The 13,461-nt window shown below is 46.1% G+C and overlaps 1 protein-coding gene across 1 annotated transcript in view; it reads right to left on the bottom strand.

Annotated features, from left to right (window-relative positions):
• The window catches only part of SLC6A4 (solute carrier family 6 member 4), a 46,454-nt gene that overhangs the window by 6,831 nt on the left and 26,162 nt on the right, over window positions 1–13,461 (bottom strand). The window contains exons 5-13 of the mRNA XM_043585550.1: window positions 12,979–13,198; window positions 11,552–11,690; window positions 10,862–10,996; window positions 10,425–10,528; window positions 8,777–8,904; window positions 7,430–7,542; window positions 6,567–6,698; window positions 5,203–5,302; window positions 3,458–3,558 (exon numbers count right to left, since the gene is read on the bottom strand). Coding sequence (XP_043441485.1) covers window positions 3,458–3,558; window positions 5,203–5,302; window positions 6,567–6,698; window positions 7,430–7,542; window positions 8,777–8,904; window positions 10,425–10,528; window positions 10,862–10,996; window positions 11,552–11,690; window positions 12,979–13,198 — 1,172 coding nt within the window. The remainder of the gene's footprint in view (window positions 1–3,457; window positions 3,559–5,202; window positions 5,303–6,566; window positions 6,699–7,429; window positions 7,543–8,776; window positions 8,905–10,424; window positions 10,529–10,861; window positions 10,997–11,551; window positions 11,691–12,978; window positions 13,199–13,461) is intronic.

Genomic DNA, 13,461 nt, shown 5'->3' with positions numbered 1-13,461 from the left:
ATCACAAAAGGAATAATGGAAGGAAAAAGTAGCTTAATATACTTTTTACTTGAAAACTCAGTGAAAATTTCTCCCAAGAAAAATTCTACAGTGTGTTCCCAACACTCCGTTTATAAGTTTTCTTATTTCAGTTTGGTTTCCAGAGAGAGCGTAAATACCAGTTTTTGCCCAGTAACCACTGGCCCGAAATCGTTACTGCTCTTGATTTAATTTTATTTTATTACTTCATAGTCATAAAGAAGACAGTAATGTAAATTATTTGTGTGGTTAAACATCTATTTGTATCTTTTTTTCTTTGTCTGCAGGTAATAAAATGGGAAGCTGTTAAATACATGTCCATCTTTCCAACAGTGTTGTCCTAAGTCCAGGAGGAAGCTTTCAAAACAGGAGGCTGGCCAATTGCAAACCTTTCTCTGGACTTACTCTCCTCACCCCAGACCCAGCTACTAAGGAAGCCAGTTTTGGAACATGGAAAGATGGATTGGATGCAGTTAGGAGCCCTGATCTCATCTTGATGTCAGGTGTGTGAAATCCAGCACAGTTCAGAGGGGCCTCAAGCTCTTGGGGCAGAGCCAGTAAGTGTTGCTCTAGACACGCCTTTGCAGGGCCCTCTCTCCTTGCTCATATATAATATTTTCTCTTTTTGTAACTTGGCCTCAGTGAAAAAGAATATTTTTAGTAAGCTACTCATTGTTTACTGAAAGCAGCCTTAAAAAGCCCAGGGCAAGGGCTCTGTTAAGTAAACCCAGAAGTGGAAGACAGATTTGCCTCCTCTTAATTGGGCACTGGAGCACTTGCCTTTAGAGGAAGTGAGTAAAGCAAACATCACAGGAATTATGAGTGATGTGCCTGAACACAGATCTGTGCAGGGGTTTTGCTGGGCACAGAAACTCACTGACTGTACACCAAGTATTCACCCAGTCTGTTAGACGACCAGAGGTTCAGAGAAATTAAAAGTACTAAGAACCCAGAGCCAGGACTAGGGTGGAACATGTGAGGCACTCACCTTGGGTACAACATGCAAGTAAATTTTAGCAATCAAGAAATAATACTATGGTGCAATAGTTTAGACAAGATCTGACAGGGGCAGATTAGGGTAAGGTGGGTGAGGTGAGACATGCAAGCACAGGGTCAGATCTTGTGTTTATTTAAAATGGAATCTGTTGATTAGGGACTTTTTTTTTTTTAATGTTTATTCATGAGAGGGAGAGAGACAGAGCATGAGCCGGGGAGAGAGGGAGACACAGAATCTGAAGCAGGTTCTAGACTCTGAGCTGTCAACACAGAGCCCAACGCGGGGCTCAAACTCACAAACCGTGAGATCATGACCTGAGCTGAAGTCAGATGCTTAACCGACTGAATCATCCAGGTACCCCAAATGGAGACTTTTTTTGCATTAATTTTGGTTTTTTAGAAAATATTACATTAAAATGGTCTTTATCTTGATTACTGAGTTTTTCAGCACCTCCCCTGCTGAATTTTATGCCTGTGGTGAGTGCCTCACTTTCCTCTCCCAAATCTCAGCTCTGGACATCATCTCCTCACTGTGTAGGAAATATTAAAGTAAACAAACAAACAGACATGGCTTCTTCCCTCAAGGAAATAATGCAATGTCTCCAATTGCTTTGAAAAACAAATGAAAGGATTTAAGTAGATTATCTAAAAGCATTGGTAATAATATAAATTAATAATCCACTTATGTCAGAGTTTATGCTTCTAGTAATGGCAGGCTAGGTGGTTCATGCCAACACCCTCACTGAAAACAACTGAAACTTCTGACTTTAAAAAAAAAAAAAAAAAAAAAAAAAAAAATATATATATATATATATATATATATATATATATATATATGTTTTTAATCTACCAAAAAGCACCAGTGAGCTGATAAGGTAATAAGGAACTACCAGGCCAAGATCTAGGGGAATATACCAGAGCCACTGGGCCCTGAGAATTATCTGCTGCCTGGGACAATAGTTGGCTTTGGTTTTAGAAAATTTCAGGGTCCAGGGGAATGGAAGTCAGGAAGGGATTCTGGGGTAGAGAGACACACAGGCAGCATCGCAGAGGCAAGAATGAACATTCATCTTATAAGTTACTGTCCAGATGTATGGGTATAAAATACCAAACAAAGGACTGCCCAGAGAAAGTCAAAAGAGAATACAAAATGGTTTTTTGTTTTGTTTTTGTTTTTAAAGACAGGAAGTAACAGCTATATGCCAAAGGCAGAGATGTCCCAGACACTCCTAACAAGCTGGAGCTGGATGGAAGGACCAGTCCAACAAACTTTCTTGGCTCTAAAAGATTTTAAAATTTTCCTCCAAAATAAAGTTACGGATAAATGAAAGAACTGGAGAGTAATTTGTGCTGATGTGCACAGAGTCACTTTACCCCACACTACCTCAGAGCACACTGGGGATGTCAGCAGGGTGCTTATCCTCCTTTGAGCAAGTTACCTCCTTCAGAGGGATGCCAGGAGGAAAAGCAGAGGCATGTGCTATAAGGAAGGAGTGAGTGCTGAATGCATCCTGGCAAGTAGGTAACCCTTGGAACTGAATGTTCTCACCCAAGTCCTTTAGCAATAAATGTATTCTACTTCTGACTCAGGTCCATGCTTGAGGACTTGCAGGGGTATTTTTAAGAAAATGAGCCACCTGGGTGGCTCAATGGGTTAAGCGTCTGACTTCGGCTCAGGTCCTGATCTCACAGGTTCGTGTGTTTGAGCCCCACATCAGGCTCTGTGCTGATGGCTCAGGGCCTGGAGCCTGCTTCAGGTTCTGTGTCTCCCTCTCTCTGTGTCCCTCCCCCGCTCGCATTCAGTCTCTCTCTCTCTCTCTCTCTCTCTCTCAAAAATACATAAACATTGAAAAAAAAATGAATACAAAATTACAAGGACCCCTCCCAGGACCTTCAAGAGCAGCTCAGTAAATCTTTCCCAGGTCTTGAACAGGTCTTACTTGTCATGTGACTTGGGACCCTTTAAGGCTTCAATTTCCTTAAATGTAAAATGGAGCATTAGAACTATTACTACTTTGTAGAATAGCTTGTAAGGATTAATAGAGCAATGGGTGTAAGTTTAGCACAAAGTCTGGCCTGGCACTTAATGTTCAATAAATGTTATTTATCATTATCACTGAGTTGGGGAATGATATAATACATGCAGCAGGGACCGAAGCCCAGACTCCTCTACAGTGTTAGAAGTCAGAAGAGGGGGCGGGGAAGTGTGGGGAGCACAGTGACTGGGAGGGGGCATCAGAGGGGCTTCTAGAGTGCTGGTTGTGTTTTTGTTAGCACAGTTTTGGCTACAAAAGTGTGCTCCATTATAAAATTTCAATGAGATGTACATTTAAGATTGGCACACTTTTCCATGTATCTGTTACACTTCAATAAAATTTACTTTTTATAAGTGTTTGAGTGGGCCATTCTTCAGGGCCAGAAGGAGAGGGAAATGACAACTCACCAGGAGAAACAGAGGGCTGATGGCTACCCAGCAGATCTTCCAAAACCATCCAGGGCTGAAGCCAAGCATTTCTTTCACATCACTGCAGAACTGAGTGATGCCTAAAATCACCCAGAAGAAAAAGAGATTGACTGAGGGAGGACATGAGCTGTTCTGTCCCTTGATTCTCAGAGACAGTAGCAACTCTGGAATTTCTCCACACCAGGAGCTCAGGGGCACCCATCTAGTCTGAAAGTGGGACAGAGGACTTGTCACAAAACTGCATTTGATAGCAAGCAACTTTCTTTCTACACAGAGTGGGAGTGGGAGGATAGGTGGACATTTGGGGGGGACCTAAAACCCCCCCACTGGTGCCTCCCCGCTTGGTACCCACACTGCTTTTCTAAGGTCTCAGCATATATTTGATTTTACTGTAGAAAAGAATTTTCTAGGAGGGGCGCCTGGGTGGCTCAGTTGGTTAAATGTCCGACCTTGGCTCAGGTCGTGATCTCATGGTTTGTGAGTTTGAGCCGCCCCTCATCAGGCTCTGTGCTCTCAGTTCAGAGCCTGGGGCCTGCTTCAGTTTTTGTGTCTCCCTTTCTCTCTGCCCCTCCCCCACTCATGCTCTGTCTCTGTCTCTCAAAAAATGAATAAATGGTAAAAAAAAAAAAAAAAAAAAAAAAAAATTTCTAGGAATTGTGAACCCATTTGACAGAGGCTGACTTCAACCCTTTGTTGGAAACTTCCAAGAGAAAATTTTAACCACGTATTGCCCATCTCCTATGCCAGATCAAGATCAAGGTTCTTCCATAAAAAGTATGTGAAAGTGAGTATTGGTAAGACATCAAGAGGGGCAAGGCAGTTGCTTCCCTGAGAGACCCAGCAATACCTGGGGCAGGTCTACTGCAATTCACATACTCTGAATCACTGAGGAGGTAGGGAGGGCTTCTGTTTTAAAAACTGGGCTGGAAATTTGGGGCCTCCCCTTCTTCATATTATGTGTAACAACAAACATGCCAAAGCTGTTTTGTTACCATAGAAATTAGAGGGAAAAGAATACATTTTCAGAATAAAATAATCATTTCTTAATTTTATAAAGATGAAGAGTGGTATCTCTGAACCTGGTTTCCTTCATGTCAACTCCTAGGTTATCCCCACCCCCACCCATGGATTCTTAGAACCCATGTTAGCCCACTCTCTGTGCTCCTGCTAGTTTCACCCTTATCAGAATCCATCCCAGGATCAGAGGGGGTGAAGTGGGGATTTCACCAAGGCAGATAATACAAACAGGAACATTCTTGCCTCTTCTCTGGAAAATAATCTCCTGAACTCTATCTCAGGGCTTTGCAGGGAGCTCTTGCTTGCAAAATTTAAACTTGGGGCTACTCTACAAAACAGTCGGATACTGTATACTCTACAAATGCACTCACTGTGCACTAGTCCATTGTTCAATTCTTAGACACAATCAGTATTTGAAGCGTCCACTATGGATGAGCTATATGGAACTGCTTCAGCCTGTCTCCACTGGGTGAACATTTAAACTCAGAAGGAAAAAAAAAAAACCAAAACATCCTCCCAAGAGTAAGGGGAATCAGTGTGGTGGAAATGGTGACCTGTTTCTGAAGAAGGCACTCCACTGAGGTTATTTTACAGACCCACTGGGAGGTGATGTACCCTGCCCTGATTTTCTTCAATGAAATCAGGCCTTCTCTACTCTGGTGGCTGCAGGCTGGTGTAGATCATGAGTGTGGAAGGAAGCATCTTACCGTAAAACCAATAGACAGCAACTGCTTCTATAAGTACAACGGTGAGCACTGCAGGGCCTGTGGCATATTCCTCCAGCAGCTTTACCACGTACGCCCCTCCCTGGAAACGACATCATGATCCTGAGTGCGGGCCCTCTGAGGCACTACCTTCTCTTTATGATTAAAGCCAAAAGCAGCTTCTTAGGATAATTCTAGAAAATTCCCACCTTGGACCTAATATAAATATCCCAGAGCCTGCCTCTTGGACTGACCCTCACTGTATGGGCCAGATTTCATCCCATCAGACGCCTCTTCCTGTCCTATGGAGCACTCTCTCCTTGTTTTTTATCTCACTAAGTTTTAAGAGACAAACTCAAGAGAGTCCCTGGATCTTTTTTTCAACTTTCTTCAATTTACTGAATACCTACTGTGTACTCTACCCTAAGAATCCTCGTCCCTCAGGGCGCCTGGGTGGCAAGTGACCAACTCTTGATTTTGGCTCAGGTCATGATCTCACGGTTCATGAATTTGAGCCCGAGGTCACTGCCACTGACAGTGCAGAGCCTACGTGGAATTCTCCCCCTCTTCCTCTCTCTCTCTCTGCCCCTCCCATGGACTCACTCTCTCTCTCTAAGTAAAATAAATTTTTTAAAAATCTAAAAAAAAAAAAGAATCTTGGTCCCTGAAGACTGAACCTGGGAGAGTTTGTAATACCAGACCCAGTGAACACAGTGGCCATGGCTTTGCCTTCTAACTTAACTCACAAATCCTTTGGATCCTCCTCAGGGCCCCACCACCCTGACAAAGCTACCAGAGCCACTGGGGTCATAGCTTGAAGATTCAGATCTTCAAAATCTGCCTTATGTCGGGAGGACACAAGCCTAGGATGCCTGTGGGCCCTGATTACATTTTACAGTATGTGCTTCAGCTACAAAAAAGAAAAAAAAATCATAGGAGAGAGGGTCTGACTTCCTCACCACTGCAAATTCCCTGGAGGAGACAGGGTGACATGACAAACATGAGATGCCAGCCTTCAGATATTCTGCATATGAGGACATCACGGCAATAATCCCATGAAAGCAGCCCTAAAGACTGGAAGAACAAATCTTAGTTTTTCTCCAGATACCCTGCCAAGCCTGAAATCTAAATTGGGTCTAATGTAAAATGCTAAGACCTCCAGATACCATGCACAGATTCTACAAACAGATGCTGCCAGAAACAACTTTTCTTCTTATCCTTGGTGACATTTTAACAGCAGTGACAACCCCTCTTACTTTAGCCCCAAAGCCAGGGCACCATGTGGGGTGGAAGGAAAGGAATAGTTTCTTGTGCTGTTCCACTGCCCCAGGGTACGCTGGCTCACAGCTGAGGGCTGTGGTACTCACAAAAGTCAGGGTGACCAGAGATCCGAAGAAGCAGGTAATGACCACACCAAGCACAAACCACTCTCGGCGCTCGGACCAGATGTGCGGAAACTCGTCTATCACAGCTGTGATCACCCCCTCCAAGCCTGCAAACTGAAAGGGACACACAAGCAGTCACAGGGGAAGCTCAGGACAAGTCTGTCACCTTCGAGGACAAGTCTGTCACCTTCGAGGACAGTGAACAGGAGGGAGTGACCGTCAAGCTGGTCATGACCAGTTCCCCACCATACACCAGATCTCACTGGAAATATATTACCCTGTTTCACAATTTCATTTAGAACCCAACCCTAATGACATCAAGGAAAGAAAATATAGGGCCTGGACAGGACTTCTTTATGTGACATCTCTTGGGCGAGACGCTGGTTGCACCAGAAAGGCCAACTCAAAGCTGAGACTCATTCCACCCTAATAAGTACAAGGTGCTGAGCCGAATGTGGGGCAGCAGGGCACTGAGACAAAAGAGTGACCTTGCTCTCACCTTAAATACTGCCATCTGGTCAAGGGACGGTACCCAGTAATAACAGGTCACATATGCTGAGCCCTGGCCTGTGCAGACACCTTACCCTCATTAGCCCATTATGACCCTCTAACACACTTAGAGGGCCGTGAGCACCAGCAGTGAGGACTGAACAGGGGCTGAGAAAGCACTGGGAGGGAGCAGCCAAGACCGCCTGGGGTGGCCAAGATGGGAGGGGTGGGGGATAGGTGCAGCTCCCCCTCCCTCCTGCTCCCCTTCCCCCCTCCCCTTCCTCCCACTCCCCATTCCCCTCCTCCTGTTCGTCTTCCTCCTCCTTAGAGCCAGGTTTCCCTCTCCATCCACTCACGGTGCTGTCCAGGCCCAGTGTGATTAGCATCAGGAAGAAGATGATGGCAAAGAATGTGGACGCTGGCATGTTGGCTATGGCTTCTGCATATGTGATGAAGAGGAGGCTGGGGCCTGAGATAGAGAGGGAGAGAGGAGGAGGTAGTCCCTGGGACCTGCTCTGCAAAGATGTCTCAGGGGAAAACTCAGCCATACCAGCAATTACAATTTTTTTTTTTATTTTTTGTTTATTTCAAGAGAGAGAGGGGAAGGAGCAGAGAGAAGGAGAGACAGAATCTCAAGAAGGCTCTGAACCACCAGTGCAGAGCCCGATGTGGGGCTTGAACTCACAAACTGCGAGATCATGACCCAAGATCAAGAGGCGGACACTTAACGGACTGAGCCACACAGGCGCCCCAACAATTACAATTCTTGTCACAAGACCTTACATGTGAATTAGGCTTGGACACCTACCAAATACTTCCTTACACTCCACACCAGCTCACCAACCCATGCTGACATCCTGGGAGGCAGGCAGGGAATAGTATCCATCTTGGAAAGTGTGAACTCTCAACTAATGTGGGGAATGGAAACAAACCCAAGACCCTAAGACTAGCAAAACTGCACACAAGAATAAGTTTCCACCATATAACAACTCAGAGCTTTTTTCAGGGCCAGGACTGATATCTCTAACATTTCACAACATTTAGCTCTCTCTGATCACTTTAGCTCCAAAACAGTCGGAGACGTGAAACTGATTTCAGAAGAGTCATAGAAGCTTTGGAATAAAGGCCTCCTGCTATTTTAAAGTCCCTTTTGATAGTGTGAGGGACTTGTCCTCAACCTCTCACAAGCTAGATAGGGGTGCCTTAGTTTGGGGTACAGGCATGATCAGAGCTATGCATCAGGCCAGAGACAGAAGCATGTTGGCGAGCATGTTGGGATTCCATCCACGAGATCCCATTGCCACTTTTTCAATATCTGTCACTCCTTTTCCATGAAAGCCTCATAATACAATAGAGTGACTTGTCATCTACATTTTATTTTTCTCCAAGGGGAAATTCTAAGGATCATTTGCTTACTAGACTTGTACCCATCACTGTACCCAAACCTACTGGTTTAAAAAGCCCTCATCTAAGTCATATTTCAAGCCTATGTGTGTTGAAGGCCCCAGAACTGGGTGCCAGGGGAGCTACCCCATCCCCACCAGGGTGGAGCACATGGAAGGCAATAAGTTTCCCTAAAACTTTGGAAAAATTTTAAAGGAACACTTAGAAATAATTTAAAAGTTAGATATTTGTAAAGATCCACAGAGCAGCCAAGCAGTTCAGTGAAGAGTAAGGGACGTAAATGGAACCCACATTCCCACCTGCATCTTTAGCCACCTCAGACACCTCTTCGTTCCTCATCTCTGCCATATACCCGAGCACCGTGAAGATGACAAATCCGGAAACGAAGCTCGTCATGCAGTTCACCCCACTGGTCACCAGGGCGTCTCTGGAGCAGAAAACCCAAATGAACCTCAGTTCACCAAGCAGAGAGTCTAAAGAGCATCTGTCACCAGCCAAGGCAAGGACGAGCAGGCTGAGTTCACAGGGACCTCAGGCCAATCCTGGTGTCCCCTCCGCTCCTCCCAGGCCCAGCCTCTCAGACGGGAAGGTGGCTCGAAGCACAAGCTGCCATTACCACCATGCACGGCGTGGTAGAGCAGCAGGTCAGGACTGGTTTGAAGAGATGGTGCTGTTGTGAACGGGAATAACACAGACCTTTTGATTTCAAACAAGAATTGCTCGGAAACAGGGCCTGGATTGGAGTGGGGGCCAGGAGGGGGCCTTGGCCTCACATTTGCGAAGCCCTCAGATTCAGACTTTTGAAATTATGTGCAAATGAGGTTACAAGAGTGTCACAGAGATATCCTGACACTTTTAAATTAAAAAAAAAATTTTAACACTTACTTTTGAGAGACATAGAGCCCAAGTGGGGGAGGGGCAGAGAGAGACAGAGACAGAATCCGGAGCAGGCTCCAGGCTCTGAGCTGGGGCCCGACTTGGGGCTCCAACTCACAAACCATGAGCCAAAGTCAGATGCCACTGAGGCGCCCCAATATCTTGACACTTTTAAAAGAACACCTCATCATACAACTTCAGGCAGGGGTCCCGATGCAATGCCACACTGCTTAGGGTACTTGTGAATTCCTTTTTAAGAATAAAAGAATTCATTAATTATCTTATGAACAAGCACAATTAGAGTGAGTGCTGGACACTGCCATCTGTGGTGGAACATTAAAAAAAAAGTTAACTCTAAAGATGATGAGTGGGGGCGCCTGGGTGGCTCAGTCAGTTGAGCATCTGACTCTTGGTTTTTGGCTCAGGTCATGATCTCACAGTTTGTGGGAGATGGAGCCCTGTGTCGGGCTCTGCACTGACAGCATGGAGTCTGCTTGGGATTCTCTCTCCCTCTCACTCTACTCCCCTGCTCATCTCTCTCTCTCTCAAGAAAAGTAAATAAACATTAAAAAAAAAATAAATAAAGATGATGAGTGATACCGAAATCATAATTGGTACAACACTAACTGTTTCGTCCAAATTTCTGATTTTGCCCCCAAAATTATGGCATTTTGTATTGGTCAAAATAGTCCAATCATCATACTTTTGTGCATATGTACATAAGGAAATTATCACATTACAACTGTTGTTCAACACATCAATAAGTGAAATCTAAATATTTAATATATGTTGCAATTTTTGTAAACCTGCTTTGGCATTTCTTTATTTTTTTTTGATATACAGAGACTTAAAAAACGGAAGCGGCCTGGGGCTCCTCTCAATCTCTGAATGGTCTGGGTGAGGCTTCGACCCCAGGGGGTGCTCTGGCCACAAGGGAACTGGTCAGGGATCTGTGACACGCCTGAGCCCAGCCAGGCTTGAGGCCATTAGTTCGATCCCCTTCCTCCTGGCCAGCTGACTTATGCTCACCCCACTTTCAGGCTTTACTTGGGGTAGGGGGCAGATACTCACTGGTAACAGTTGTTGTTGAATTTGTTGTAGCTAGCGAAAGCCAGTAAGACCCCAAAGCCAGGACCAAGAGAGAAGAAGATCTGTGCGGCAGCATCCACCCACACCTGGAAGGCAGCAGAGGTGGGGGTGAGGACTGGGCCCCGGGCCTGCACTCTGGCTTCCAGGTGGCTACGTGCAAAGTGAAAACCCAGCTCTCAAAGCTCATGCCAGGGATGACCACATACCAAGTGCCAACAAATGTGGTTTCTCCTCCTAACATTGAAGCACAAACCAATCTACTGGTCTCAACTCTACTTTTCATGCTTCTATTTCTGACTTAAAGCACGACTGCAGACTTGCCACTGAACCCAAATTTCAATAGTTGTCCCTACTCGGGGGGACTAGCTTCAGTTAGTAAAATGACAGACAGGGGCACATCGTTTTCCTCATGATCTTACCCCTGTCTCCAGGAGTTTCTGCCAGTTGGGTTTCAAGTAGAAGAGAATACCCCTCCAGGCTCCGGGGAGGGTGGCGCCTCTTACCAGCAGAACTGAAAGGATGATGTAAGGGAAGGTGGCTGTCACCCACACCACCTGTAAAGAAAGGGGTAGAAACACAGGTTGTCAGCATGTGGATGTTTGTATCTTTTATTCTCGAAAATCTCCAAGGAAGGAGATGTACCTCTTCTTTTCTGTAACTATAGAAGGCAGGGTGGCGTTGCAGAAATATCAGCGGCTTTAGAATCGGTCAGGGATCTGACTCACAGCTTGCCAATACTACCACAAACCCACTTCCCAGCCATCATATGGGAAAACACCTAGCAAAAGATGATAAAGTAGCCAGTGTACATAAAGCACTGATCATGGCTCATCATGGGCTTTCAATAAATTATTGTCACTATTAATAATTGTGACACTACCAGTGGGTTAAAGGAATTTTTTAAAAATCACATAATGGTTCCTGGGATTGGCCCGTTTATGGAAATTTTAACACATATCTGGTAAAGAGAAACTGAGCCTCATAAATTGTGTTTGGTGTTGAAGGAAACATTGTCCTTCTGTCTATAGCTGTCCAGGCTACTGAGTTCTGAGTTTGAATCCTCTGGAGCCCCTGGGCAGGCCTGGGTCAGCAGCCAGAGTCCTCCTCACCTTGCCAGACGTTTTGACACCTTTCCAGATGCTGAAGTAGATCACAGTGAAGATCAGCATGATGCAGAGAGCGAGCTGCCAGCTGATGCCCCCCAGGTCCTGAAGTCCCTTAGACCGATGGATCTGCAGGATGTGGCGCCTGGAGACAGCGAGAAAGAAAGGCCCATGAAACGGCCTGAGCAGTAAGCTGAGGATACCATCTGTGACACCTCCAGGGGAGTCCAGAGAAGAAACAGACACCGCGCTGCAAGGACCAAGCAGTCGCTAGGCTTCAGGAAGCGCTGGGTCTGCGGGTCCTGACGGACAGGGCAGTACATTCAGCCCGCAGACCCTAGAAGAGCACGCAGCTCCCAAGGCGGACTTCCAGGCTGGGGCAGCATCTGTATGTGTGGGTAGCATCTTCTCCACCCCAAAATTACTCTCTCCTGGGCCGCAGCTGCCTGAAATTCCAGCATTAAAGAATACTACCCACCCCAGGCATCTTCTTCCAAAGGATAGATTCCACTTGTGAAGTGAACACATGAAACCAGAAACCCTGGATGGTTTTAAACTACTGAAGCAACGGGGGGCTCTGATTCCATGACAACAGAATGAGAGCAGGGCCCAGGAGGAAGGGCGGTTTTGACACAGGCGAGTAAGTTTGTAATGTGAATGAAGGAATCACCCTGGGCACATTGGGACCGCCTGGCCCGGCACATCAGGAAGGAGGGGGCAGGGTTGCTTGGGTGGTTCAGTCTGTTATATGTCTGACTCTTGGTTTCGGCTCAGGTCATGATCTTACAGTGGAGCCCACATCGGGCTCTGTGCTGAGTGTGCATTCTCTCTCTCTCTCACTCTCCCTCTGCCCCTCCCCTGTGCTCACTTTCTCTCTCTCTCTCTCTCTTTCTCTCTCTCTCTCTCTCTCTCTCTCTATCAAAATAAATAAATAGGGGTGCCTGGGTAGCTCAGTCTGTTTTGTGTCCAACTCTTGGTTTCCTCTCAGGTCATGATCTCATGGCTCATTGGTTCAAGCCCCGAGTCAGACTCTGTGCTGATAGCGTGGAGCCTGCTTGGAATTCTCTGTCTCCCTCTCTCTCTGCCCCTCCCCTGCTCTCTCTCTCCCCCTCTCTCTTTCAAAATAAACATTTAAAAATCAATAAACATTTTAAAAAGCGTTTAAAAAAAGAAAAAAAAAGAAAGGAGGGGGATATCACAAAGGGCCAGATTAGGGAGCACTCAAAGCAGAGTTTCCCAGCTCCAAATCTGCCCAGGGCCACCCTGCCACTCTCTCACTTACATTTACTCACCCCGCCCTAAGAGCTTCATCCCTCAGAAATCTGTCAGGGAAGAGGTGAAGCGCCCCTGGCCCCTGCCTCCCTCCTAAGAGGCCAACCCCCAGGGGTGTGGCCTGCTTCTAACAGACCACCCCCTCACTTACATGCACTTACGTGTAAAATTCTTCTGCAGGGGATGTTGAGTGGAGCGTCCAGGTGACATTGTCCTCGGAGAAGTAGTTGGTGCAGTTGCCAGTGTTCCAAGAGTTCTTGCAGCTGGTCCAGGGCAGCTGGTCCGTGAAGGAGGAGATGAGGTAGTAGAGTGCCCAGGCCATGATGGTGTTGTAGTAGGAAGCGATGTAGAAGGCAATGATGCAGATGGCATACCCGATCCCTGGGAGAGACAGGAAGGGAGGCCAAGTCTCAAGGACAGCCCAATAGTGAAAGATGGCCCCGGGTCGCCAGAGGGCCCTGCAGCTCAGGTGAGGGAGAAAGGTGGGGCTGCCATTCACTTCATTCCCCAAGACTCTGGGAGGCAGTGGAAAGGAAAGGTGGCAATGTGGTAAATTCCTTAGATGTTTTTTGCAAGATTACACATTTTATTTTATTTATTTATTTTTTCAACGTTTATTTATTTTTGGGACAGAGAGAGACAGA

This window comes from Prionailurus bengalensis, chromosome E1, assembly GCF_016509475.1.
Source record: "Prionailurus bengalensis isolate Pbe53 chromosome E1, Fcat_Pben_1.1_paternal_pri, whole genome shotgun sequence".
Classification (NCBI taxonomy): Eukaryota; Metazoa; Chordata; class Mammalia; order Carnivora; family Felidae; genus Prionailurus; species Prionailurus bengalensis.
This window is presented reverse-complemented; position numbering and strand designations above follow the sequence as displayed.